Source organism: Girardinichthys multiradiatus, chromosome 3, assembly GCF_021462225.1.
Source record: "Girardinichthys multiradiatus isolate DD_20200921_A chromosome 3, DD_fGirMul_XY1, whole genome shotgun sequence".
NCBI classification, from domain to species: Eukaryota; Metazoa; Chordata; class Actinopteri; order Cyprinodontiformes; family Goodeidae; genus Girardinichthys; species Girardinichthys multiradiatus.
The window spans coordinates 32,411,931-32,438,790 of record NC_061796.1 but is presented as its reverse complement, the minus strand read 5'-3'; the positions used below and the strand labels follow the sequence as shown (position 1 = coordinate 32,438,790).

The 26,860-nt window shown below is 40.5% G+C and overlaps 1 protein-coding gene across 1 annotated transcript in view; it reads right to left on the bottom strand.

The window, feature by feature from the left end:
- Window positions 1-24,577, bottom strand: part of erfl3 (Ets2 repressor factor like 3) — a 66,454-nt gene extending 41,877 nt beyond the window's left edge. The window contains exon 1 of the mRNA XM_047361043.1: window positions 23,843-24,577. Coding sequence (XP_047216999.1) covers window positions 23,843-23,864 — 22 coding nt within the window. The 5' untranslated portion in view covers window positions 23,865-24,577. The remainder of the gene's footprint in view (window positions 1-23,842) is intronic.
- Between the last annotated feature and the right edge of the window lie 2,283 nt (window positions 24,578-26,860).

Sequence of the window (26,860 nt, the reverse complement as noted above, 5' to 3'; positions counted from 1 at the left end):
AAAAAAATGGAATCAGCAGGTTTATTGTTTACTTCCAATGACAGGCCAGAATATCTGAATAAACTTTAACTTAGGGAGGACAAAGGTAACAAGACAGCGGCCCAGATGTTCACCGTTTAGGAAATGACCCATATATAAATATGATCGACTTAAGTGAGCCTATGTTATGTTCATAAATTTAACACTGGTGTGCAAACATACATCCCTAAACAAACAGTGTAGGTGTTTTCAGACACATCCTACACTGCGTGTGTTCGCCGTTACCATTGTACGACTTGGCAAGGTCTCTTTCTCTGACAGGGAACATTCCTCTTGTGAGTTTTCTTCTCGTTCTTCAGCAGTAAATAAACAACGTTATGAAAGAAAGTGAAAGACGACTGAGTCATGAACACGCACAAGCAGAGAGGCCTGCAGTTTAGTGCCTGCAGCTGACACATTCCACAGCGAATTACCATGCTGGTTATGAGATGGCAAGTTATAAAAACAAAGCAGCGCTTCACACCAGAAGTAGAAGAAGTCAGGAGAAGTTCTTGATGTTCTTTTGAATAATTTCGTGTGTGAAAGGACTGAGGTGGCTCGAACGCTGAAGCATTTATGAAGGTCCACATGACTAGAGAAGGTAGGAAAGCTGCTGATTTAGCCAAGTATGAAGCTCTTTCAGAGCAATCCTGGGTGTTGAATGAACAAAGCAGAACCACTGAACCCAAGAAAATCAGTTCTTTAATTGGGTTAACTTATAAGTTTATGCAGTCACATGCAAAATTACAAAGTAATGATTATTTATTAATAATCTTGATCAATCTAACTGGAAAAAGCGTACTATAAATACTGCAAATTTTCAAACTTGTTTGCAGTTCAAAAGTGTTGCATTATTGTAACTTTATGAATTTTGCGAGTTTAAAATTTGGCAATCCCTAGAATTGTTGCTCAGTTAAAATTGGAATGTAAGTACGGTATTAAAGTTGTAGACAGTTTGGTTTATTTGAAATGCACCTTTTTTTAAATTCTGAAATTGCTCATTTAAAGATTTTGTCATTTCTATGTATACTTAAGTTTTTGAAAACATAAATGTCAAGTAAAAAAAATCTTTTTTTACTTGACATGTAAAACAAAAAATGAAAAAAAAAAACAAAACAAAAAAAAACTAAAATGCAGCTTTGCACCAGCATGCAACCAATCTTCAACAACCTAATGTAATTTCTTTTTGTGAATCCATCCATCCTCTTTACCCACCTTTCCCTGCAGAGTCCCAGATAAATGGGAGTCAATTATGCTAATTTTAAATAAAAAAAATAAAAGCAAAGTTATTAATTAGTTCTGCTTCAGTATCACGTAAAACCTCAGATTTTTGTAGCTAAACCATGCTAAGCAATAGGTTACTAATCTATCCATCCTGGAGGTATTTTAAAGTTTAGGATTTGCATTGTATACCACACATGCCTGGTTGAGTTGAAAAAGACTGAATGGTATGTCTGACTTGGCTTAAGATTTGGTGAATGACAATTAAATCCCTCTGAATAAGGCACAAGTCTAATGAGGCTGACTGCATACATTCTCCTGCTCCATTAGGCTTTCTTGTAAACAGAACACTTTAAACATGCAAAACGTAGAGTGCTGTGAAGGGTTCTGTAGCATGTTCCAGAACAGATCAAAATTGTTTTTATACTTTTCGGATAAAAGATGTTAGAGATGCAGCAAAACTTCAAACATTTAGTATTTATTTGAGCCTGATATCCACATTTTTCTCTTCTTTGTTGTACAAATTGCTTCAGTCTAATTAAGGAATTTGTAGAAAGCAGTGAAAGACATGTTTCATTCTTCAGATATTGGAAATTGCAATGCCCCTTTGTTGACCATGCAGAGTTTCTGAGAGCAAATGTGATGCAATAAATGCTTTTGCCAGACAAACATAAAAACTTTGAGTGAACACTCGATTTTAACTTCAAAGTTAAGTTCAAAGTTGGTAAAACAACAAGAACGTCCAACAAATATACAATAAGTATAAACTGACATCTATGTTTAGTGCCAAAGTTCAAAAAGAGCTGAAAAATTATTTAAGAGGTACAAGCCCTAGACAAAATGATACCTAAAATATACACAAATGTTTTTTTCTATACCTCTTTTTCAAAATTGATGTACTTTCTGTTTAAAAGGCTTTATTTGGACACTGAGAACCTATGCACTGACAAATATTTGTAGGTTTGGACAAATATATTAGCTGTGTGCAACGTTCAACAGCTATTTTAATCTGGAAATGCATGCATGTTATTTTTAGCTCCAAAAATTAATAGCACTGCTTCTAAAGATACGTTCTTGGAGGAATATTCTCCGATGGCATAAGAAGTCAGACATAAAAAGTTTTCACACTTATTTTCAAGGACGGCAAAGGGAAGCCTAGGGATGCAATTTATGTGTGAGTGTTTGTCATGAGCTCCATGTTGTGCCGAGTAGAACAGAGAGGAATATGTGTTGGGCCCTGGGGAATTATGTTTTTCTCACTGCTCTGCTGCTGCTAACTATGCTGATGATAGCTTGCATTCACATGGTGAGTAATAAAGGTACAAACAGACACACACCCTTGTTTTCTATGGGAACCGGTGTCTGGTAAAGGTTTGATGCCAAAAACGAGTTTGAAGTTTAGCTTGTAGACAAAAGGTCAGCATAGTCACATCCCACACATATGCATAGGTGCACGCTACCTTGCAGATGATGATTATCAGGGGAAAGATGAACCTAACTTGGGGCTAAAGTGGTGCTCTGTTGATGTGGTAATCTAAATGGGCCCTTGGGTTCTCAGCGAACAGAGGGCAGTGGAAGCTTGCCAACCAGTGCCGCTGTTTTGCAGTTGTGTACAACTTCCTGCTTCCAAGGTGATAATAAAAGGGCAATTACAAGAAATAGGGATGGGAAGCTTGCATCAGAATGATTGCAAGACAAAATGACGGGAGCTAGTAGTCAGTAGATGAGCTTTGCTGACGGCAGCTGAAAAGGAAGACTGTGTTAAACATATACTCATTTCAAACCAAATTTTCACAAGGAAGATAATTACTGGTGCTACAAGACAATATGCATTCACATTAACTGTATAGAGAGAAATTATACTGCTCTATTGTCAAAGCACCCAAACAACCTGTCGCAACTTTTAATTAGCTGCTTAGCAGTGTATTACATTTTGTCACAGTGGCCCACACACCCACAACAAAACAAAGTCTATTACACAGTAATACAAGACCGCACTCATACATACCGACTCACTAGTGTCTTGGAAAAGTATTCATACGGTTTGAACTTATCCACCTTTGTGTCAAGCTACAGGAGTTTATGTGATACCAAACAGTGCATGATTCAGAAGTGAAAAGTAAATAATATCCAGAACAACCAGCTTTCTTTAGAAATCATTCAAATAGTTTGAGAATAATAGTGAACAAACAACATCATAAAAACCAACATCATCTGAAAATGAGAAGAGTATATATAGCAGAGCTATATACCTACAAAGGCATGCGTATCCACCAAAACTGAGCAAGGAGACCGTTAATCAAAGAAGAAGCCAAGAGGCTCATTGTAACTCTAGAGGAGCCACAGAGACCCACAGTTCAGGCAGACATGGGCATTTATAAGTCATGCAATCAGCAAATTTGAACTTTATGGAGTGGCACAAAGAACATCCCAGGCTTCCCATTGTTGTTGAAAAAAAAAAAAAACAACAAATATTTTTGTTTGCAATTTGCTACAATTTACACGAGGACACCGGAAAAATGTGGAAGAAGCTGCTCTTGTCAGATGAGACTGAAACTGAACCTACATGGAAAATGCTATGTTACATAACCAGCACTGCTCATCACCCTGAACACACCATGCTACTGGTGAAAAATATGGTGGGAGTGCCAGCATCATGCTATGGGAATGCTTTTCTTCAGCAGAGACTGGGAAGCTGGTCATAGTTGGAGGGAAGATGGTTGGAGCTAAATCCAGAGCAATTCTCAAAGAAAACTTATTAGCGGCTGTAAAAGACTTCAGACTAGGGCAGACGTTCACCTTCAAGGAAGACAACAACCCCACCATACAGCCAGAGTAATGTGGTTTAGATCAAAGTATATCAGTGTGTTAAAATGGCCTAGTCAAAGTCAAAGCCTGAATCCAATTAAGATGTGGCAAGAGTTGAAAACTGCTGTTCATAGAAGTAAACATTTCAGTCTGTAGTTGTGCAAAGTTGCAACTCCAGCAGAAAGTTATGCTGAATACTTTTGCACACCACACTGTTCAGTTTTTAGTTCCAAAAACATTTTTTAAATGATGTATTCTTTTACTATAAAATCCCAGCAAAAAACAGAAATTTGTGGTTGTAATCTGATAAAAGGTATGAATACTTTAGTAAGCAACCTTAATCCCACCAACTGATTAATTCGTTCAGTCCCAGTTTGGTCCTCCTTCGACCTCTCCATCAAACTCCTCCCTTCTGGCAACGCAGCCTTGTGTGCTTTCCTGCCTTTCTTCTGTGGCAGCTAATTTTAGATGAAGGAAAAAGCCTTTGACAACATCTGCAAGTCATTTTTCAATATGTGTGTGTGTGTGTGTGTTTGGAGACAGAAGGAAAACCGGGAAAAGGTCAAATCAAAGAACTTAACAAGTGGAGGATCAGGGATAACTGAGGAATGTTTGAGATGAAGGAAACAACTAGAAACAAACTAGGACAAAGAGAGTAAAGGTCACGACCACATCAGATCTCAATCATGACTGAACTATAATTATTCAGTTTTGGAGCAACTTCCTAGACATTTATTTTGGTAAAGGGGAACCACAAGCGCAACAGGCTGTCATCATGAGCAAAGAAAACGTGAAGTGAGTAAAACATGGTAATTTGGCCCCCTTTACCACATGAAGAATGGACAATTGTAAAGGCACAATGCCTGAACATGGTCTTCTCCCTGGGTAACATTAATAACCTAAATGGGAATAATTTATGGTGGAAAATAAAAAGACAAAGAAAAAGAAACTGAGCCTGTAGTTTTGACTTATTGTGCCAGCATGCCGTTCCATCTCTTAGGTTAAATTTGAGTTGGTCCATAAGATTTATTTCCCCTTTACTACAGGCAACTGGTCTTTCATTGCACATATGTTTTAAAGATAAATCATGCATCAAAATTAATAAGCTTGAAAAGTCAGTTAAATAATCAGAATAGCCATATTAACAAATGCAGGCCACACTTTTCAGATTTTGATTTGTAAAAGATTTTGAAACCTTTTCCACCCTATGTTGGTCTTTAACACAATATCTCAAACAAGACATTACAGTCTGTAAGTCAAGGGGTGTGGATACCTTTGCAGGGTTCTGCATCTAAGAGCTGCAAATGGTGACCATTACACAAACTTCTGTTGTTTTAGGTTTGCCAAATACTGTATTACAGGGTCATCTACAGTCTACATCTCAATTGTTGGGAAAAAGACAACACACTTCCACATGCACACAGACAGGGAAATGCACACTGTGCTCCTTAACAGGATTCTGCTGATCACCGCTGTGCGTCACAGTGGGCTGCGAGGGGGACACGGAGGGCAAAGCACAGCGTGTTTATATGTGTGTGTTTATCCTGTCGTAAACATGGACAAGAGACACATGCCGCCTCACCGCCTGTCACCACTTTCTCTTCTTCCCCCATCGTTTCCCACATTTACTCTTTTATTTCCTCCCGTCTTTTTAAAGCCCCTCTGCTTCTCTTCGCCTTCTCCCTGCCTCCCTATCCTCCTCTAACCCATACCCCACTTGGTCAGCTTGTTAAGAATGTCTCCTAAAGCTGATTAAGTAGTGTTGATCGTCCTTATGTAACACTCACCTCGCACAGCCGTTGGTGCCAGGCAGAAGGCCGGCCAGCCAGTCGGCACACTCCCTTTGTATGTTGTTTCTTTTCCGTGTGTGCAAGAGATTCAGCAAAAACTTTGTTTTAAAGAGCGCTGCTATGCACAAAGTATTTCCAGTTGCAATACACACAAACATGAGGCTGCATCTATGTCTGTATTACTCTGCCTCTTTGGGTGGAAGCCAAGTCAGCACATGGTCTCATTAACATGAGCATATTTGGTTTTGACGGTGGAATATCCGCACCATCGGTCTCCCCAGGTTTGGATAACTGCCACTGTCTGCATGCATATGCATCAACCCATGCTGCAGGATAATCTCCTTATATCCCTCCAGTCAGCATGGAGCAGCCAACTGAGACTTACCAGAGAGAAAACTGTCTTTACAACCACAAATACATACAGACAAGTTTACTCAACAAAAGGCCTGTAAATAAAGCTGAGCATCAAATTAATTGGTTGAGCTAATGAAGGAGTGCCTGGAGGCAGGTGAGGCTGAGTGGCCGACCCGCCCAGCTCCTCTTCTCCCTCCTGGTTTGCTCTCGCACTTTGCCTTGTGGGAACGATTAGGATCGTCAGCTGGAGCACATAAAGCTGGATGTTATGCAAGAGGCAAAGAGAGCGAGGAAGAGAGAAAAACCGCTGATGATGTAACTTGGGAGAAGATGAAAATACATAAAAGATAAGGAGCAGGACAGCAAAAAATGGAGAGGAGAAGCAAGAGGTATGTGACAAGACAGCTTGAAGCAGTTGGCTGATGATTACAATCAGCTTCAAGTAACCAGCAACCCATCTAACAAAACACACCTAATCTGGACCACTAGACGGTGAACAAAGCTGTAAAAACATAACCACTCTGCACTGGCACAGACCGGTACTCATTGTGCTCTCGCATCTTTGCCCCAGCCACACACAAAAGTAGATTATATAATAACAAGTCCGTCTCATTTACTTCCCCAGTTTCATTACAGACTCCTTCGTTGACATTTGTGACACTGTGTTCCCCATTCAGAGCAATGAGGTGAGTCCAGGACAAGAAACACCATCTCTGTGCTTATATTATAGAGCACACTATATCAGCTTGAAGGAATGATCCGTTCTTTTTTTGTAAATGGGGTTGTCTTAAGTACTTCTAAGTGGTCAGTGTTATACCTGCAGCACGCAGTGGTCAACATCACCTGCTGAGACAGTGAAGCAACAATAATCTGTGCTCAGACCAGGTCCATTTAAAAACAAAAAATAATTAAATTAATAAATATGTCAAATGACCCAAACTTTCACAATTTAACACATATGTATGCCAAAACTGTCAAGCATTATCAGGCTGAATCAATTTTGGGTCAAATTGTTATTCAAATGCCTGTTTTTAAAGGTGCACTGGGCAGACCTAGTGTGTTAAACAAGTGTTAAACCAACTCATGTAATCTTATATTCTACTACAAAGCTCTGTTTCAAACAGTCAATATCAATAAACTTGGCCTTATTTACCCAAGGACTGCTGCAGGTAATTTTCTGTTGTATCATACTAACAGTAAGTATGATACAACAAAACATTTATATTTATAATAAAAACTTATTGTTTCTATATATTATAAAAGAAACAAGTGTATTAAACCGCATTGCTCCATAGCCAAGCAATTGTAACTTTAGCTAATCATCTACGTGACTTTTGCTGAGTTTTCTTAAGATGTCCGGCCTTTGACTGGACCACAGGAACAAATTAAATGTTTCCTTTTTTAGCTTCTGGCTGGTGGATTTGGGCATTTTGTATGATTCAAGAGAAAGGAGGAAGAGGAGGAAGACATACAGCAAAGGGTCAACGGTCCGGGACTCGAACCTGTGACGGCTGCGTCGAGGACTGTAGCCTCCATATATGGGTCACAAGCTTTACACCTGTACCACCGCGGTGCCCAGCAATGAGCATTTGAGCCACCTGGACAGGTTTGAACATTTCAAAAGCTGCTTACCTACAGAACCCATGGCAGGAAACCAGTGATCAGTAACTGGCAGTAATGTGGACAAACATGCCTTGGAGGAGAATGGGCAGACTGGTACAAGATCACAGAAAGGCAACGGGGGCTTAAATGACTCCTTGTTACAACCAAGGTATGAAGAATTCATCACATGTCAAACCTTGAAGCCGATGGGTCCCAGCAGCAGTGACCACACTGGGTCCCATTCACACAGGCTCACCAAAACTGGACAGCAACAGATTGCATCTGCAACTTGCAGATGGTAGGGTCAGCATTTAGTCATAAACAACATTAAAGAACACATCCATCTAGTGGGTCTTTGAGGCTGATTAGCTACATTATTTTAAAAAGTATCGAGGGATAATTGTGACAAAAATCCTGAGTTAAGAGTCCTAATAGCTCATCATTTAATGAGAAATTGCTAAATTAATTAATTGAATAATTTTTTCTTGTCTTATTTAATTGCTATTGCAATTAAGGGTTTTAGAGATAGACTTGAATTGGACACAAAATGTTCTCCTCAGTTAACAGGAGCATCATTAATGGGAAGACTGTATGTTTATTAAACAGGTCAAGATAGATACCAGGGAGTGCTGAGAGAGATATGACCAGTAAAACATGGTACAACACTAACTGATTTTTAGAAAAATGTTCCAAGAACTTCACATAACGAGACAGAAATGGTTCTAAAAACCAAAATATATTCAGGGTTAAAACAAAACTACACTCAACCTACCCCTATTACTAATGATGCACCAATCAATCCATCAGCCTGTGGTTAAAACTGACCAACTTTACCTTGACCGGGTCTGACAGTTTTTTTCCTGTTAAAAAAAAAATGCATCAAAGCTGAATGTTCCCATTTTTTGTTATGAGTAAATGCATCAATAAACAGCATACCGTCTTTAACACTTTGTTTGAGTTTTGGAAGAAAAAAAAAACAAAACATAAAAGTTAGGAGATGTGCTTGGATGCGTAAATATGGATATGCATGAAATTCCTATATTTTCTGTAGAGTCAAAACTCTGATCTCTACCAAGCACATCTATCTTAATGGTTAATTGTTCTCAAAATAAAACAAAGTGCATAAAAATGAGTGTTTATAAGCTCTAGACTTAAAAATAAACATAAAAGTTGAAAACGAAGGTGTCATCAGAGAAAGAAAAGGACAAAGAGGAAGTTAAAAAGAGAAATGAATGAGCAGCGGGGAAGGAAGGAAGATCACCGAGATAAAAGACTGAGTGACAGAGACTGTGAAAGCAGTGAACTTTCTCCCCTCTGTCGGTACACTGCTTGGATGGTGTTATGTAAGAGCCCAGTGTGCACACACCAATTACCTCTGCTTGGTGAAACTCATAAGATGAGGCCCTACCTCACAGTTTGCCTATGTCTGCTGGGTGTGTATGTGGGAACATCTGTATGAACATCCGATGTACTGTTCACTTATATGAGCTGAATACACACATTGTACACATGTTAGACGCAAGCTGTTGCTGAAAATGTGATTCAGATTAGCTCAGAATACGCATCCCAGGCCTGAGGCAGCTTTGATTGCGCTTTGAGTGCCTTGTTGCTGAAAAACGCTATATAAATAAACTTGACTTGAGGTATCAGGGGGGGGTTCCCTATAAAGGGAAAGCGACACCAGTTTGTTACACCTGATCAATACAACAAACACCATGACCCACTGGTAAACCATCATATTATGAACATATACTAGTACTAAATCTGTGTTTGCACTATTTAAACTGCACCAAAATGATCACACACATGATCAGCACCTGTAAGGACACTAAATATGAACAAGTAAATGATTGTTCTGAATGATCTTTCCTGTATTATGACATCATATATTTACACATTATTCCACTCGACGTAAACTCAAAGTATGACTTGTAAAACACCAAATGGCAGAGCAGTGGTTCTCACACTTTTATGACAAGTATCACTTCAGGAAACAATGCCGTTTCCAAGTCCCACCACAACAACAGAGATTTAAACAGCAGTTCAACCAAATTTTTTCGTGAATAAATAATGCTCTTTATCCACATGTTTGACTCAATGACATTTTTATTCAGAAAGATTTTACAGATGCACAGAAAAAAAAAAAATGGCAAAACGGTTGGACAAAAGCAAAGAAATATGATACTGGCTGTGGCTCAATGGGAAGCGTAGTTGTATCGGAATTTGAAAGTTGTGGGTTTGATTCCAGATTCCCCCTCCCACATGTCCATGTGCCCTGGGCAAGGTACTGAAGTTTGCCTCCAATCTGTGTTGTTATTAAGAAGCAGTAATCAAACATGCCTGTTTTCAGAACTAACCAAGGTGCCAGAACCTGGCTAATTGTTTGGCCAGACAAATACATTAATACAACTAACAACACCCACACAAACACAGAGGTAGGATGGTAACCGACTGAGGGCCGGCTAAATAACATGCGAATGATTAGAAAGACTCTGTGTATACTAGGTGTGTATGAGCAAAAGCATTTTACGAAATAAAAGGTTACAGCTCTTCCTACTCCCTGTCTGTGGTCTGGAGGTAAGGGTGTGATATTTTGACTGGTATCTATTGGCAGGGTCTAAAGGCCTTGTTTCCAAGGAAACATGTATACAAATTATTACTGTTTACTACAAGTGCAGATGCTGGCAGTTGAAAACCAGATGGTACATGTTAAAGAAAATATGCAAATAAAATCTGCTTTCCGGCAACCACAACATGTAACGTGCTGCTAGAGATTAAAGTTTTAATCTCTCTGTTAAAGCACACCTGTTTATTACAGCCAGACCCCTCCTCATCAGTGTCTCAACCAGACCTAAGACCAACCGCACTGTGTCCATTTCTCTTCCTCCATCAAACTTGTGGTTTCCCCAGTTTAACTTGTTGCCTCACCCTCCTTGCCTCTGGGCTTTAAAACCCCCTCTCCTCCACCCAATACATTCATTTCCCCCCCCCTCACCCTGTGACTGGTCAGGGGATCTAGCTCCCTGTTCTCAAAAGCTTTAATCTCCTAAAACAACAATGACTGCGTGCATTTGTACGTCAGGGTTATACGTGCGTGCACCCACCCGGATTCAGCTGCCTGGCTGTTACGTAATTTCATTGGGCCAGGGCTGCTGCTAAAAATGGACATGGATAAAACTATTGTGACCGAAGCTAGAACTACTGTACTGCACAAGGGCACCATGCACACATTCACAAGCAGACAGCAGGAGCTGGTCAAGCAGCTTAACCATCAGCTGAAAATGCGATTTCTTTTTTATTTCTTTTTGCTATTTCATTAATTGAACCCGAGTTATGGATGAGCCTTCAAAATGTTTTACCAGTACAAAAATATAAAAAACTATTTCCTTGAAGAAAATGGGGCTTTTACCATAGGAGCTATATTTTTCGAAAGGACACAAAAGGCAGTCTTAGCAAGATAAAGCAGTCAATTACTATACAGTGCCGGCCACATTTAAATGCACACTTGGTAAAAATGTGTAAAAAGCCTTAAAATAAAATCTGCTAAAACAGAAGGAAGAATGTCTTTAGTAAGAAAAAATAGAAAAATCCAACTGTTAATTTGGGTACATTTAAGCAGCAAAAGGACTGATCTGTGCAAACATCTCAAATGTATATTTAATAAGTTGCTAAAACCCACTGGGAAGCTAGATGGAACGAGTGTGCTTTTTGGCAACAAACACTCCAGGTTGGTTTGGTGTAAAACAAAGGACAACCTATGCCCTCAGATAAGCACGGTGGAGGATAGTTCATGCTGTACGCCTGTTTTTCCTGTACTAAATAAATGTATTTAAATTACTTTTACAGGATGAGATGAACTGCTGCAAAAAGATTGTTTTAAACATCTTTACCAGCAAATTCACTGATCAATACTGTTTATAAACCAATCTCTAGTTTATTGGAATACAAATGTTCCCTTTTTGCAAAGAATCCTGTTGCAAAAAAAGATAGAGAACGCAACATTTTACTGCGTAAGTACAACTGGCATGTCCTCCAAGTCACTGTCCTTGAGTGAGTGTAACACTTTTCTGGCATGAATTATTTAACCAACCATCAAATCACCAACAACACAGCTACCTAAAAACAGCTCATGTTTACGTCAAGGCACTAAAAGAGCTCAAACTGGTGAAAACATCCAAAACTGGCAAACATACTCACTTAGAAACAAACTTTCTGGGAAATACTAGATGATTAAGTGTGTATGTATGCGGAGGAAAATTTGCTATATGATGTGCTGCACTGATGGCCATCTTACCTATTAAAATTTAATCACTGTGCTTTCCTATAAATACCTTTCCAATGATCCAATGTATTATTCAGTTTCTTTTAAGCCATCATCTACAAAAGATACCCAGGCGAAGATATGACCACAGAAGAAAACACTGGATGACCAAGAAAATATCAAAGTCAGAAAAGTTGGAAGTCTAAAGATCAAGAAGAGGGATATAATGGAGTGTAAAGTTTGTTTTCTGAATAATTATATCCTTGAAAACTAAATCAAGATAATCAAGGCAATCTGACAATGATGACTGTTTCAATGACCATAAACCATTTACGTGCTGAGTTGTTCTGGATAGTAAAGAAAGTAAGTGAGGCATAAAACAGGAATGAGGGGAAGAGGAGGAGCAGGCTACTGGAAGAGGAGCTGCCACTGGGGTATTCGCTCATAGATTGGTGTCACAGAAATGATGGCAAGAGGGAGGAGAGGATGGTGGGACAGGAGGGTCAACTGATACATAAAAAGGTTTCTCTACCCTACAGGGACGTGTGCATCTGCAAGCAGACAAACATAAGAGTTAGACACACACACACACACACACCCCACACGCTTTGCAGAACGGCCCCATATGGCTGAAGAGTCACAAGTCTTGCTAAAGAGCAGCATTCAGCAACAGGCCTTTGATTGCTGCAAGAGACAGATTAGCCATGATTGGTCTAATTTCGTCTGAGACAGTGGGTTCGTGCTTCTAAATCTTGCAGACAGTGCCTGCATATAGACTTGTCCAGAAAGCTCAAATTAGATTAAGCAATCATGGCGGATAAATAACAGAAGATGTCCTCTTTCTGGTTAACTCTAGTTATGCCCTCACTCTAAACTTGCCGCAGCAGCTGGACAGAGAGTCATGATGTTAGCAATTATGTGGCTTCTCTATGTAAACACCTGCTAACAGCACAGCTATTAAAAAAGATAGTTTGGATATTTTTTAAAGTGATGTTCTATGAAATTATCAGTAATAGTTCCCTCACCTGTAGCAATAAAACGTCATATTGCTATGAGTTTAGGGGTAGGTGATGAAATCTAGTCAGATGAGAGCCCCCATTGTAGCTGGCTTTAGCCATTTAATACAAGTCAAACTGAAGCTATATTAGCGGATGTGAAATGTCTACACGTCTGCAAGAGACTTGTTAATGCTTGCTGGGAAGAACGACGTACATGTTGCCTTGTGAAATTACTTTTGTGAAAGCTGCCGGCAACATCAGCAAAGGCTGCTGACATAATTTCCAAAGAACTATGAGACCTGGAAAAGTGCATGAAGATACCATCTTCAGTGGCTTTGCCCAAAAGACACCCTTTTGCAAAGGTTTAGTCAACTCTTGGCAGACTGAGTGGACTGATGAGTCAAAGTCCCAAAGTGAATACTTTCATCAAGCAACACAGATACGGTTTGGCTGAGGAAACAGTGACAAAGTCAATATTTATTTGGTCAACACTGACTAAAGACCAGTGGACTAGAAACTTAAAAATCCCATCATTTTATGGTCAAGAAAAGCACCACACTAAGCAGTACCAGATCAAATTGATAACAACAATCTTTGGTGTGGAAGCTGTTCCTGAAGGAAGAGGACTAAAAGTTAGCGGTTTTCAATCCCTGTCCTGCAATGTTTCAATGCGTCTCTGCTTCAACACACCAGAATTAAATATTTAGGTAATTAGCAGGAGAACATCACGCACGCCGAGGAGGAATTTAGCCATTTGATTCAGGTGTGTTGGAGCAGCGACACACCTAAAAGCTGCAGGACACCGGGCCTCGAGGACTGGAGTTTGCTGTTAACTCTCAGCAGTGTTAAAGTTTTATCTTTTTTAATTGTCTGCCTCTGTCAAAGAACACACTATGCTTTTAAATGTTTTCACCCTTTTGAACGATTTACATTTCCTGTGGACCGCGCCCACAGACTGCTGTTTTAGTAATGCTAGCAACGCTAGCTGCCAATGGAAAACACCAAACCAATGTCATGTCAGTCCCATAATCCTTCTGTTTGTTATAAAATAGCAAAATCCAATATGTGTCAAGGTTTTGTCTTTTCTTAAGTACAGTGGTGGATCTGTGATGGTGTGGGGATGTTCATCTCTAACCATGTTAGAGTGCATTGCGGGATCTCTTTGAAGAGCCAAGACGTGAAATAAAACGCTCCCTCCCGCAACTGTTTAACCTCACCTCTGCTTCTCCTAATAGTTATTAATCACTTGTGACAGAAAGGCAAGAAAAACAATAGTTTAAATTCTCTTCTTATATTATATCTATTAAAGATAAATTCTTGAAAATATTCTGATTGATGGCATATTTATTAAGTTCCTCTAGAGCATTTAATATACCACTGTATCTCAAAGATATGAACGTTTTCAGTTTGAGGTGTCCTAAAGTGCTAAAACGCCTCTCCCTGACCAGCTGTAAGCCTCCAATTGTCCTAACAACCTCTTCAGTTTTCCAGAAAACCATTTTAATCTAACTTATCTACTACAGGTGAGGGACCTATTACTGATAATAACTCTAGAGAACCAACAACAGAAAAGCCACACTATCCCTTTATATTCTAACTATTTTGAGCTAAACTAGAAAAAGAAAGAGCATCATTTTCATTAAACTGATGTCCATTCATGAATAACGGTTTAAACACCTAACAAGATTACAGCGTTAAAACCAGTTGAGGACAGTTTGTTTCCGCAACGAAACATTTAACCTCAAACATGCCTTTCTCAGTGACATAAAATTTGTTGAACCAGTTTTATATCAAATAAAACAAAGAGAAAGCAGCTTTGATCACTGATGCGATCACTGATGAAGAGAAAAAAGGTAAAAACAGAGACGATCGCTGGGAAAGACAAAGAGACAAAGGAAGATCAATGCCTGGTTGAAACCAAAACTCTAAACGTGATCTTACATTCCTTACATGGGGTGGAGGGAAGGGGAGAGCGAGGACAAGGGAGAGAGGGGGAAAAGGGAGGAGGAGGGAGAGAGTATGGGGGGGGGGGGTGACAAGGGAGAAAGTTTAACTTGGCGCCAGACAGCATTTCAAGACCCGGCAGCCAACCACAGACACACACACACCAAATATCGACACTGCGAGTGGCACAGAAGTCCTTTTGGTGACTTCCCATCATCCAGAATTAGATTAGATATTTGCCCTCCACCCTTACTCTCCGGGTCCAATACAGAGGCAGATTCCCAGATAAAAATAGCCAGAGGAACTATTCGAACACTGCTGCCTTTTTCTAGGGAGCGTCCGCCGCCTGCACTGGACATGAGGGGTTAGAGCGGGGTTAGGAGCGCCACTCACCAAATCAGACAGCCTGGGACATGGTGAGAAAGGACAGCTTCCATCATAGTCTGAGCAAGCAAATGTCCATCATCCCACAGGCTGAATAAAAATAAATCCTCTGCAACTTCACAGACATGGAAAACCCATATATATATTTAGATAATTTTGCATGTTAGGAAACCAAATTAACAGATCTCTAAAGATGCCCACAGTCTGACCAGAAGCATTAGGGTTAATCCAAGCAGATTACAAGTATTACAACATACAATGCCTTATGAAAGTATTCATACCTGTTCAGGTATTACTTGTGTGTTATCCACCAACTTTAATGGATTTTATTAGGGTTTTATGTGACAGACAAAAGCAAAGGAGCACTTCTTCATGAATACAATATAAAAAGTATCATGAACATTAGTATTTAGCCTATTTTAACTCCAGTAGCACTAAATAAATTCCAGTGCAGTTTCCTTCAGAAGCTGCCTGACTGGTAAAAAGTCTACCTGCGAGTGGTTTAATCTCAGTATAGATGCAGGTGTTCTGAGAAGGCCGCAGAGGTTTATTAGAGAACAAACAGCATCATGAAGAACAAGGAACATATCAGACAGGTCAGATATGAAGTTGCTGACAAGTTTAAAGCAGTTAGGTTAGAAAATAATAAGAAGTTGGCAAGATGGCATTGCTCTAAAGAGCCCCCAAGAGATCCATGGTAACTCTGGAGAAGCCACGGAGATCCCCATCTCAGGTGGTGAATCTATGGACAGGACTACGATTGGTCTTGCACTGCACAAATCTAGTCTTTATGAAAGAGTGGTTGGAAGAAATTTAATGTTTGTCGTGTCCCCTGACGCAGCAAAAGTGTGGAAGAGGAAGCTCTGCTCGGAGGAAACTGCATACGACAACACTATGCTTGGCAAAAAAACTCACACTGCACATCCCCATGAACACATTGCCACTATGGTAAAACATGGTGTTGGCAGCATCATGCTGTGGAGATACCTTTCTTTAACAGGAACAGGGAAACTGGTCAGTGATGGATAGATGGAGATAAATACATAGCAATCCTGAAAGACAAGCCTGTTAGAAGAAGGTTTGTGGTGTCTGAGTCTACAACATAAATAAATTCAAAGTATAGCACCATCAATAGAAGTATAAAATAAATTAGTCTCTGTTTTTATTTATAGCCCATCGATTGGGGTTTATTGGACTGGATTCACACTTGAATGACAAACCCTAAGTGCCTGAGTGCTGTCACAGTCTTGACAGATTACACCCTGATTATATTCTAACCAGTAGCAAGGTGACAGTCCGTGCTCTAACCTAAAGGACATTGCTTTGTTCCGATCCAAAATAAAACCTCTCATCTAAAGGGATCAGAAGCATAGAGTTACCTGATCGTCAAGCGTGGAAGTGTGTGTGTGCGTGCATGTCATCGGACTAGGATCAGTTTCACTGGCGCCGCCATCACCGAGAGGCTGTTACATACACCCACAAGCATGGACATACAAAACTCTGTTACCTTTAAAGAGCTGCCCACGTAGAAACATACACTCTACATATTGTTTCGTGACTGCATGCCTTTCAGTCACCTCTGGTGAAGAATGAACAGTGGAGTTGTGTAAAGTCCCCTCATTACGTTACAAACACACATGCATGCGCAGACAGCTGCCGAACAGAGCGGGTCAAACCGTGCATTCTCAACATGAATTCTGATACTCATCTGAAAAGAGAGCCATGTGTGTGCGCATGGTGAAGTAATGTGCATTATGATCCTACAAGTTTCACCATATAATCAGATTTGTCCTTATGATGCAAGAATGCATCCTTCACGAAGGAATAGGAAAGTGTTCAAGAGATAGTAACTGTTGTGTTTTCTCCCTCATGTGTAATGCAACACAGCCGGCAACTATTAACCTTCTAAGCAGGAATGTGGGAGGTCCAAGAATTCAAATAAAAAAAGCTGCAGCCTGTGCACGAGTGTGTACGTGTTTTCTGTGTGTGTAGCCACAAATATGTTCTTCAAGAGAGCTACAGTCATCAGTCAACACTCCATCCAGTTCCCACATGCAGACCCAGCCCATCGCCAACTCTGAACAATACCCATTAAAGATCGATGTGGGTCACGCTGCCTACAACTAATGTTATTGCAGCACAACTGGAATTACCGGAGACATACACACACACACACACAACTTCTGCAGCTGGCTTACTGTTGGAAAACATTGAAGTTATGCAGCATCAACCTTCATAATTGTGTGGCTAATCAACACTAAGAAAGTTTAGTTTGAAGAGGTTAAAACAAAGCTCCACAGGGGAAGAGTGGGTCGAGCGGTCACAAGCATCCGGGCCTTGCTGGTTGTGGTCGCTCTGGTCAAGGGCGACGCTGGACTAATGGTGCAGAGGTCCATTAGTGACGACTGGCTGGGCACATTGTTCCCTTTGGTCACATTCCTCGCTAAATGCAGACATTTCCACAATTGAGGCTCCCTTCCAACCAGAAGTCATTTGTCAACTTAGCATCATTGAGGCCCACATCAAAACTCTCATGATGGATTTTTGTAACCGGAAAAGCACCTGAGTAGACATGGGCTGGTATAAGATTCTCATTATATTCTTGAGCAAAAAAAACAAACAAATAACATGGTATTTACACAAACCTTTAAAACAGTAAAGGATAGTGTGATCTATTTGATTTTATTTAAAACAGACAAGCAACAATAACTTTATATAGCTTTTTAAACAGGCCGGTAATGATTTCTGGTTTTGATTGAGGTCTGACAAGCAGATTCCGATTTTGGCCGATTGTTATTTATATATTTGAGGACTATAAAGCATAAAAAGTGAAAGCTCTTAGTTTTTCTGAAAACTAACGCAGATTTTCCAACTATTTAACCAGCCAATTATCAATCAGATCAAGGGAAAATTGTTCGGTTTCGATCTCTGGCCGATGGACTAGTCCATCTCTAATAATAAACTGATTTTCACAGCTACAATAACATTATCAGCATTTATTTATGGATACATACACCGAGGCAAAAATATAGAATGGCTACATTAAGCTGTAGTTTTTCAGTTCTTTTTGTGCTGAATAATCTTTCATCCTGCTCTTTACAGTGTATCAAATAGAAAATGGTGATATTAACTGGTGAAATAATGAGGCTTTCTGCTTGGGGACCTGTGACCAGCCTTGACCTTCTTCATACAGTCCAAGAAATCTCTGGTCACTCCAAGACTTTTTATTGCATCTTGAGAACTTTCAGCCATAGGAATGATAAGATGGAAAATTCTGGTGGTTTTGAAACTATCTTGCCATACTTTACTGATAAATGGTCCATGCTTACATTAAATATTCTACTTCTGGCTATTACAAAAAAGATTCAGTTTTACATCAAGGACTAAGGATGGAAGTTTGCCAGTGGCTAAATCTGGTGCAGAGCACTCTTCTCTAGAGGACCCAAATAAATAAACTCAAACTAAATAGAAGATGAATATCTTCACAACTCTTCTTAGTGAGCACAGAAACAACACAAGGGGCTTCTTAGGATTCATCCACATACTTCTCAGCAGAACTGGCCCAACAGCTGGCTCGGTCAAACAAGCAATCAAGCAGACTTTGGAGGACAACCAGTTCTGCTGTGGTACACTATCAGTTTCAGGGTTTTAGGCGTTTTGGCTGAGCTTGATCGCAGCAGGACATTTAAGCCTGTAACACAAGCCTGGTTGTAAAACTGAACTGGGACAGGAAGAAATGCAGGGTTTTGCTGTGGTCAGCACTGCAAGGGAGTTTTCCTAGATAAAGCTAATCACTGCGCTTATCATCACAGCAGTTGTTGAGATTGAAACCCGTATGCCTGCAATCACATATGGAAACCACGCGAGGAAAACGTGATATTTTACTTTTGTCTCCTGCACTTTCTGTGTGTGCACCTAAAAATAAATGGCAACATCTCCGAGGTACATCAATCACTCTCAGGAAGCAGGGAGAAGTGAAAAACAAAAATCATTAAAAGCAGGTTTTTTTTTCTTCAACACTTGTTGAAAAGTACGCTTGGATGTTCAGAATTGCTCCACTTTTTTCCACACTCGCTGCCTCTCTCTCACACCCACTCTCTCATTTAACACACATGCATAAGTGGGGTCTCTTTATGTGTCAAAAGCACCATCAAACTATGAGCTACTCTGCACCATTATTACCACAATGAGAGGTCCCTGGCCCCACAGATCCACACACAATCAGTCCCAGGCCCTGCCCCACTCCCACCATTGTCCCACACTCCACACACACCCACACAATGGCCAACTCTAGAGCCAGGGGTCCCACCGTGCAATTCCGTCGCACAAAGACACGGACTAGTCCTCATCCCGTCAGAGACGAGGGAAAAACGGGATTGATGGGGGCGGCAAAAAGAAAGAACAGTAACCCTTCAAGTCTGATGGAGAAAAACTGAGTTGTAAAACTGTGCTGTGTTTGTTGTGGGTTGCTGATAAGAGTTTTAATTGTGTTTCTCCAAACCGTTATCACCAGCGTTTAATCAATCATTAGCACAGGCTTTCAGGCACATGCATAGGTGGACATATGACTGTGTGAGTGCAGATGAAATACATCCCACCTCTCAAACTCTGTCAATCACTAACAAAGGCCAGGTATACGGCAGTGATTAGATAGTAACCCTGAATCAAATTGGATCCTTTCCACTATTGCAAAACCAGCACCCATCTGCCAGCGCATGCAGATGTAGATAAAACCTTGTTGTGTCTGTTTTCATCACATCTGCTCACTTTCTAACCAGAAATCCAATTATCTATTCAGGCTAATACAATATCGGTAAAATATAGACGCAAAAGGGAAGACTACCATTTAACAGTAAGGAAGTTAACTCAACAGAGCGAGCAGATTATTATACGAGACATAATCCCACATCAACATCCCTACAGAGGAAAGAATGATTACATTTTTTATCTCGCAGACTATTCATCCACATCCTACAACTGTGTTTAATCTTAATGGTGCAAAAACCCTTGCAGGTTCCAGACAGCGCTTGGATTGCATATGTGGAAACAGCAGGGGATCAGACACAATCCTGCAGATTAACAACTTTAATAATACTACTGTTTAAAAGGTGCTGCTGGGGTCAGATTTTCACCCAGACTTTCTATGTTCATCAAATAGTGTTGAAAATAAAATATGATACTATGGTATTTGGGCTTATATGCTGATATGCAGTTTTTTTTATACATGTTAAATTATATTTGAGGGTTTCTGCAAGTATTTTAAATTTAAGACCTTTTTAAGAATATTATTATGGTCATAAATGTCAAGAGGAAACACCCAGCGCATGACAGCCAGTTTGAGGAGAGGATCAAGGCCGGCTCTTCCCGTGGGAAACACTGGTGATCTTCTAGCAGCAGCACCAATAGCCAGTTGTTGCAGCCATGTGCAAACACTTGCTAACAACATGCTACCACTGCATATAGTGGACTGACCAACCTTTATCGGCCTGATTATGACACCGAACCCCAGCAAGACGTTGATGTTCCAACACACCATGGGCAGGATGGCCAGCCATAAACAGCTGGAAGAGTATCTAACAAGGTAGAATATGTTTATTACAGTTTGTTAGCATCCGTAACTTTTCTATGTGTTTAGGGTTAGCGAAGCTAATATTTTAGTTAGCGGAATAAGAGTTAGCGTAGCTAATTTTTTGGTTAGCTGTGACCACCACTGCATAGACATGCTCCTATGATTTTGAATGTGCATCAACTAGACTATTTTAAAAATGAAATCACTATTTAATTTCAGTCTACTCTGTTGAACAGAGGTAACGTATCCTGCCCTGAAGCAGTTGGCACCCTGTAATCCACAGTCTCAATCCTAGGAAACATACACAACTAAACCCAGAGCACATAAAAAGCAACTCATATACTTCAAAGACGTGACAGGACCTGATGTTTCACAAGATCTGCCTCATTTGCTCACGTTTAAACTCCGTAACATACTTCTATACACCAACAAACAAGGCAAGATAGGAAACAATGTGACAGTGGATGTACTGAATGTAATTAAGTGACCGCTGTTGCCATATGCTTGGCCTAAACAAGGACAGATGAAAATCAGTGACTCAATGCGATAGAGTAGGCTGCCTCTTTACTAATTGGACTATCGCTGAATTTAACTGTCCTGATTGGAACGGTTTTACTTGTAAATTGCCTTGAGATGACATTTTGTGGTGAATTGGCGCTCTAAAAATAAACTGAGCCATATGTAAACAAATATAGATAGGCCTAAAAGAAAAAGAAATAAAGCTCATACATGTCAGGTTAAATGTTAAATAACGTCCTGGAAGGCAAAACTACCAAGAGTAAAGTCTCTTTACTGAATAAAAAGAATCAACAACATACCTCACACCCTAAAAACAAACATGTTTCAGAGCCTTCAGCTATATGCTGCCACACAAAACACTGAGTTTATTGTTGTAAAGCAGCTAGTGGTGGTGGGATGTCAGGGCAGTCTCCTTGGGGCCACTGAAGAGTGTGGGTGTATGCACGCTGGAATGCGGAGGGGCTGAAGGGCTTAGGCTAGGGTGCAGAGGGAGTCAAGAGGAGGCCGAGCAGGGGGAAAGGAAGGGGGGCTGTCCCAGGAGGAAAGGGTCCTGCATGGATTGTCGGTCAAAGACACAGATGATCCTGTGCCAAATGCTTCCTAGGAAGTACTTAAAGAAACATCCTGATCTTTCTACAGAAAAAGTGATTGAGGAATAAATATAAATTATACATGGGTGGTTACTGGCATACCATGAAGTTACTTTTTCAAACCATTATCTCACATTGTTCCTAAAGTGATAGGGTTTGGGTAAATATAAAAACAAATATTTTTTATTTCAGAATGTAATTTAAGGTTTACCTTGAAAAGCAATTAAAGCAGAGCCCTTTCTTGTTTCATGCCAGAATGCTCTGTGTTGATGTTTTTAATGCTAAAAGTACCCTTTCTACAGTAACAAATATGATAATTTGGACAAATAATGAAGGCGACTGAGTGATTAATATTTATTCCAACATCCAAAAAAGGGTAGAGCATTCATCAAACAATATTTGTTGTAATCCTCATAACCATATTTAAAACAAAATGTAGAAACAATGTCCATTTTTTCATGAATATTTGGCCTTGCTTCACAACTTTTTGCATTCTTTGCATGAATTACCCCAGGATGTTTGTTATAAAAGTGCTGCAACTTTTTTTATTTCAACTTACATACATGATCTGGGCATCACTTTACATTTATTTTAGATTAAATGGTTTGTTTTGTCACACAACTCTTTTGAAGTTTGGCTAACACACCTAACTTTTAGAAGCCATGTAAGGCATGTAGTCACTGAAAAAAACCTGAATATTCATTAAAGACCATTCACTCAAAGTTTCGTAACAATATCTCACAAAATCTAGAAATTATGCAGATGTTTGCAATGAATATTCTGTTTCATGTTTTTCCACATAAATCTTCCTGGGATTTTAGATGTTTAAATGGCGTAATCTTCCTAATTTTAAACTAAAATCATGGTATTAAAAAGAATTCTTAAAATATTGCTAACATGCATTACTATTACTAGTCAACTGAGTGGTTAATTTGTATTCCAACCTTTAAAAACACATAAATCACATTTTTTTCAAAGTTTTCTTTTACATTTTTTCACATAATTTTCCCAGAATGTAAGGAATTGACACATAGTAACTTTGATTGTTATTCCTTGTCCTTTAAACGTTATTTCCTTGCTTTTTCAGATTAAGTTGGTTCTTGGGACCAACAGTTGTGTTTTACAGTTTCTTGAGGTTAAACGTAGTTGGCAGTCTATCTCCACCACTGCAAAAACAGCTAATTTCATAGATGACACACATGACGGTACTTCCACTTCCTCCTTTCTGGAGAAAATGTACACTGGTCTTAAGATAGAGAGAAACAAGAACAAACTTATGCAAGTATTTCGGGAATTACAGACACAGACACACACAGAGACCTCAGCTGACTGCTGGGAATCCCCCCTCCTAACTTCAGCACTCTGACAGGCCAAGAACCTGACAAAAAGTCAGCTCAGTTTCTTCCTATACCTGCCTGAATCCGTCCACCTCCGCAGCAGCAGGAGACATCTGGTGTTTCTAGGATTTTTCAACCATTTCTCTGAGAGCTGGCGGAAGGTGAAGTAATGTTGTCACGGCGACACGGTAGCATGTCGCTTAAAAAAAACTGTACAGTAGTGTTACCACTTCCTCTCAGACCGGACTACAGTACCAAACATGCACCAGATTTTACCTATCAAGCGAAAGCAAGACCGCTGTGGCACACGTGAGAGCAGCTCTTATCAACAGGTTTTCATCATGCTGTTTTAAATCGATGATACCAGCTAGTTATCAGATACTGCCAGCCCCTGTTGAGTGAGTAAACAAGAAAGACAGTGGTAGACAACAATCAAAGTCAACTCACCAGTATCTCCAGGTGTTTTCATTCTGCCTCAACTGAACTGGAAACCTAAACTTGAGGAACTCCACAAAGTTGTTTGTTTTTTTTGTGGAAGGAAAAGTCAGTCTCTCTAGCCTCTTCTTCCCGCTGCGGTTTCCAGTCTGGGAAAAACTTGGTAAAGACACACTGCAAACTTTTTTTTTTTTTTTTCTTTTGGGAGCTACCGCTCGGCGGCTGTGTCTTCGCTACAGCCGCCCCGCTCTTTCTCCGTCCGTTTCCTCCGGCTCTTTAAACACACACAAAAAAAAAAAGCCCCAAAAATATGTCGCCGTGAGTCCTCGCTGCTGGTCCCGTAGTAAACTGGGAGCGTTTGAATCTGCTCAACTCGCTTCGGGGAAACAACCAACCGTCCCGATTCGAGGCAGCCGAAAAGCCTTTCACTCCGCGTCCTCTTCTTCAAGTAGTTTGGCTAACTGTCCGGTAGCTGCTTACTCCGTCCCGGCCGCATCTTTCGCACAGTCCCGGCTTCAAAAGCTCTGCTACTTATGTGTCAGAAACGAAGGTTAGAAGGCAAACCTGTGTTTCTTCGCAGACTTTTTAGAGCTCCACTCACACCACTCAGCGCTGCTCTCCTCCCCCCCCCGCACCTCGCTCGGTTCCTCGGGGGTGTAGTGTTTCGCTCGCTCTCTCCTGACTGGGGCCCGCCCACACTGACGAGGAGACAAGAGGGAGGGGGCTAAAGTCGCGAGTCACGCCCACTCACCACGAGCCGGGGGCCCGCGCTGGCGTCACTGCCGCGCGCGGCGTTGCCAGGGAGACTGTCGCAGCTCGCTGCCGTGCTGACATCATATCCGAATGCTGCGGAGAGGCGCAAGAGCGGCCCGGCTCGCTGTGTTCTCCTGCGTCAGTCAGAGATAATTAAACCTTTTCACATCAGCATAATTACCCTTGTTAAATTACATGACAGCGTCAGGTGGTGATTAATACTGAAATCAGAATCATTCCTGCCAATTTTTAAAGTTCTGTGTTAGAAATCCACTTCCTTTCAATTAAAATGTCTGTTTTTAAAGCCAGGCCTTCTCTTTACATGTGTGGATTATGCATTAACACTAGGACTCCCAGAATGCTAACACTACTAGAATTGGGAGTTCTAGTGTTAAAGCTTCATGCACTTGTGTTTGCCTCTGGGAACAAAAGTTCCAAGAGCCTAAACAACATAAAAAAACGTTTATAAATCAATCGGTTACAGAGCCATCAAAGCTTTTATGAGGCTCTAAGCAGAGTTTCAGTTGGGGCCCTGGTTTCCTCAGACACCACCAGCGTCTAGTCGGTAGTCATCATTTCAAGGGTTGGTGACCAAAGCTGGCGTATTTTGGAGGGTAAATGCAAAAGCTGGCATATTTTGGAGGGTAAATGCTTCTGATAAAACTATCCTGGCCAGAAGCACAGTAATCTCTTCTGTGTTGGCGCACTGCAGCACAGTCCAGTGTTTTTTTTTTTTAAAGACCACAACTGATGGGCAGTAGTTGATAAGATGCACCACAGTACCCCTTAACCTCTTAAGCCCAAAAGGGTTTTGTAAAGTTTGAACTGAAAATACATGCGTAAATCTTAACAAATTTTTTCTGAGAATTGACATACTCTCTCTAAACAATCATTGTGTTAATAATTATGTTTTTCAAATGGGAGTGATAATTCTGGCCTTCTTTTGCTGCTGGTTGAGTAAAACCAGGGTGGATTGTGACAACATTTTTTTTTTTTAAATCTGTGAGCTCTCTGCTTATAGCAGACATGCTGGATGTGTGTGAAGAAGCCGTGTGGTGAACAGCTGAGACCAAATTTTGCGGTTACGTCATTTTGTGGAGTTTGTTTATTTTCTGATTCAACTGCCTATTATCTGTTTTAATGTTTGTAGAAATGGTTTATGTCAGCTTTTAGCCAAGATTCTACTTTTTCTGTGGATACCACATATGTTTATGTTTAACTAATGGAACTTGCAGTAAAGTAGAAGAAAACAAAAGATAAATTCTGCCCCAAGTACTAGGGGTTGGGGCTTCAGAGGTTTAAGCTAACAATAGAATAGAATAGAATAGAATAGAATAGAATAGAATGATCCTTTATTTGTACATCAGTGGAACTTCAGCTACAGAGTGAAAGGCATTTACAACATACCAAGAAAGACATTAAAACATGCTAATAAAAAACAAATTAAGTGTACATAAAGTTGTGCAATAAACCAAAAAATATGTTCTAATTATGTAAGTAACGTAAATTGTGGGTTTTGTTTGAATAAGGATTTTATATTTTTGCAACAAAGGCAGACAGATATGCTGCCTGTAAGAATTAAACATGCACCAACTGGTATTTTCTTGGCTGATACCGATTTACGGTTCTCCTTAAGGTCTGACCTACTGATTCTAATTTGAACTGATTCCAATTTTTTATTCTTAGAACTCTTGGACTTGAAAGGAAAAAAAAAGGACTCCGGGTTTTTTAATAGAGGTTGTAGTTTTTAATTCCAGCAGAAAATAAACGAGTTAAATGGTCCCGAATATTTATATAGGTTATAAACGGGTGATGAAAGAGTCCAATCCTGAGTCCCCAGCCTTTGTTTCCACCACGGAATGCGTGATGGCAGGATTGAGGAGATCCTCGAAGTACTCCTTCCACCGCCCGATAATGTCCTCAGTCGAGGTCAGCAGCTCCCCACCCCCACTGTAAACAGTGTTGGCAAAGCACTGCTTCCAGGAGGCCATTTCTCCCGATCACGCCTCTCCAGGTGTCACTATTGTTTCCCACGTGGGCGTTGAAGTCCCCCAGCAGAATAATGGAGTCCCCAGGAGGGGCACTATCCAGAACCCCCGACAGGGACGCCAAGAAGGCCGGGTACTCTGCACTACCACTCGGCCCGTAGGCCGAAATGATAGTCAGAGACCTCTCCCCAACCCGAAGGCGCAGGGATGCGACCCTCTCATCCACTGGGGTAAACCCCAACACTAGACGGCTGAGCTGGGGGGCGACAAGCAAACCCGCCCCAGCCCG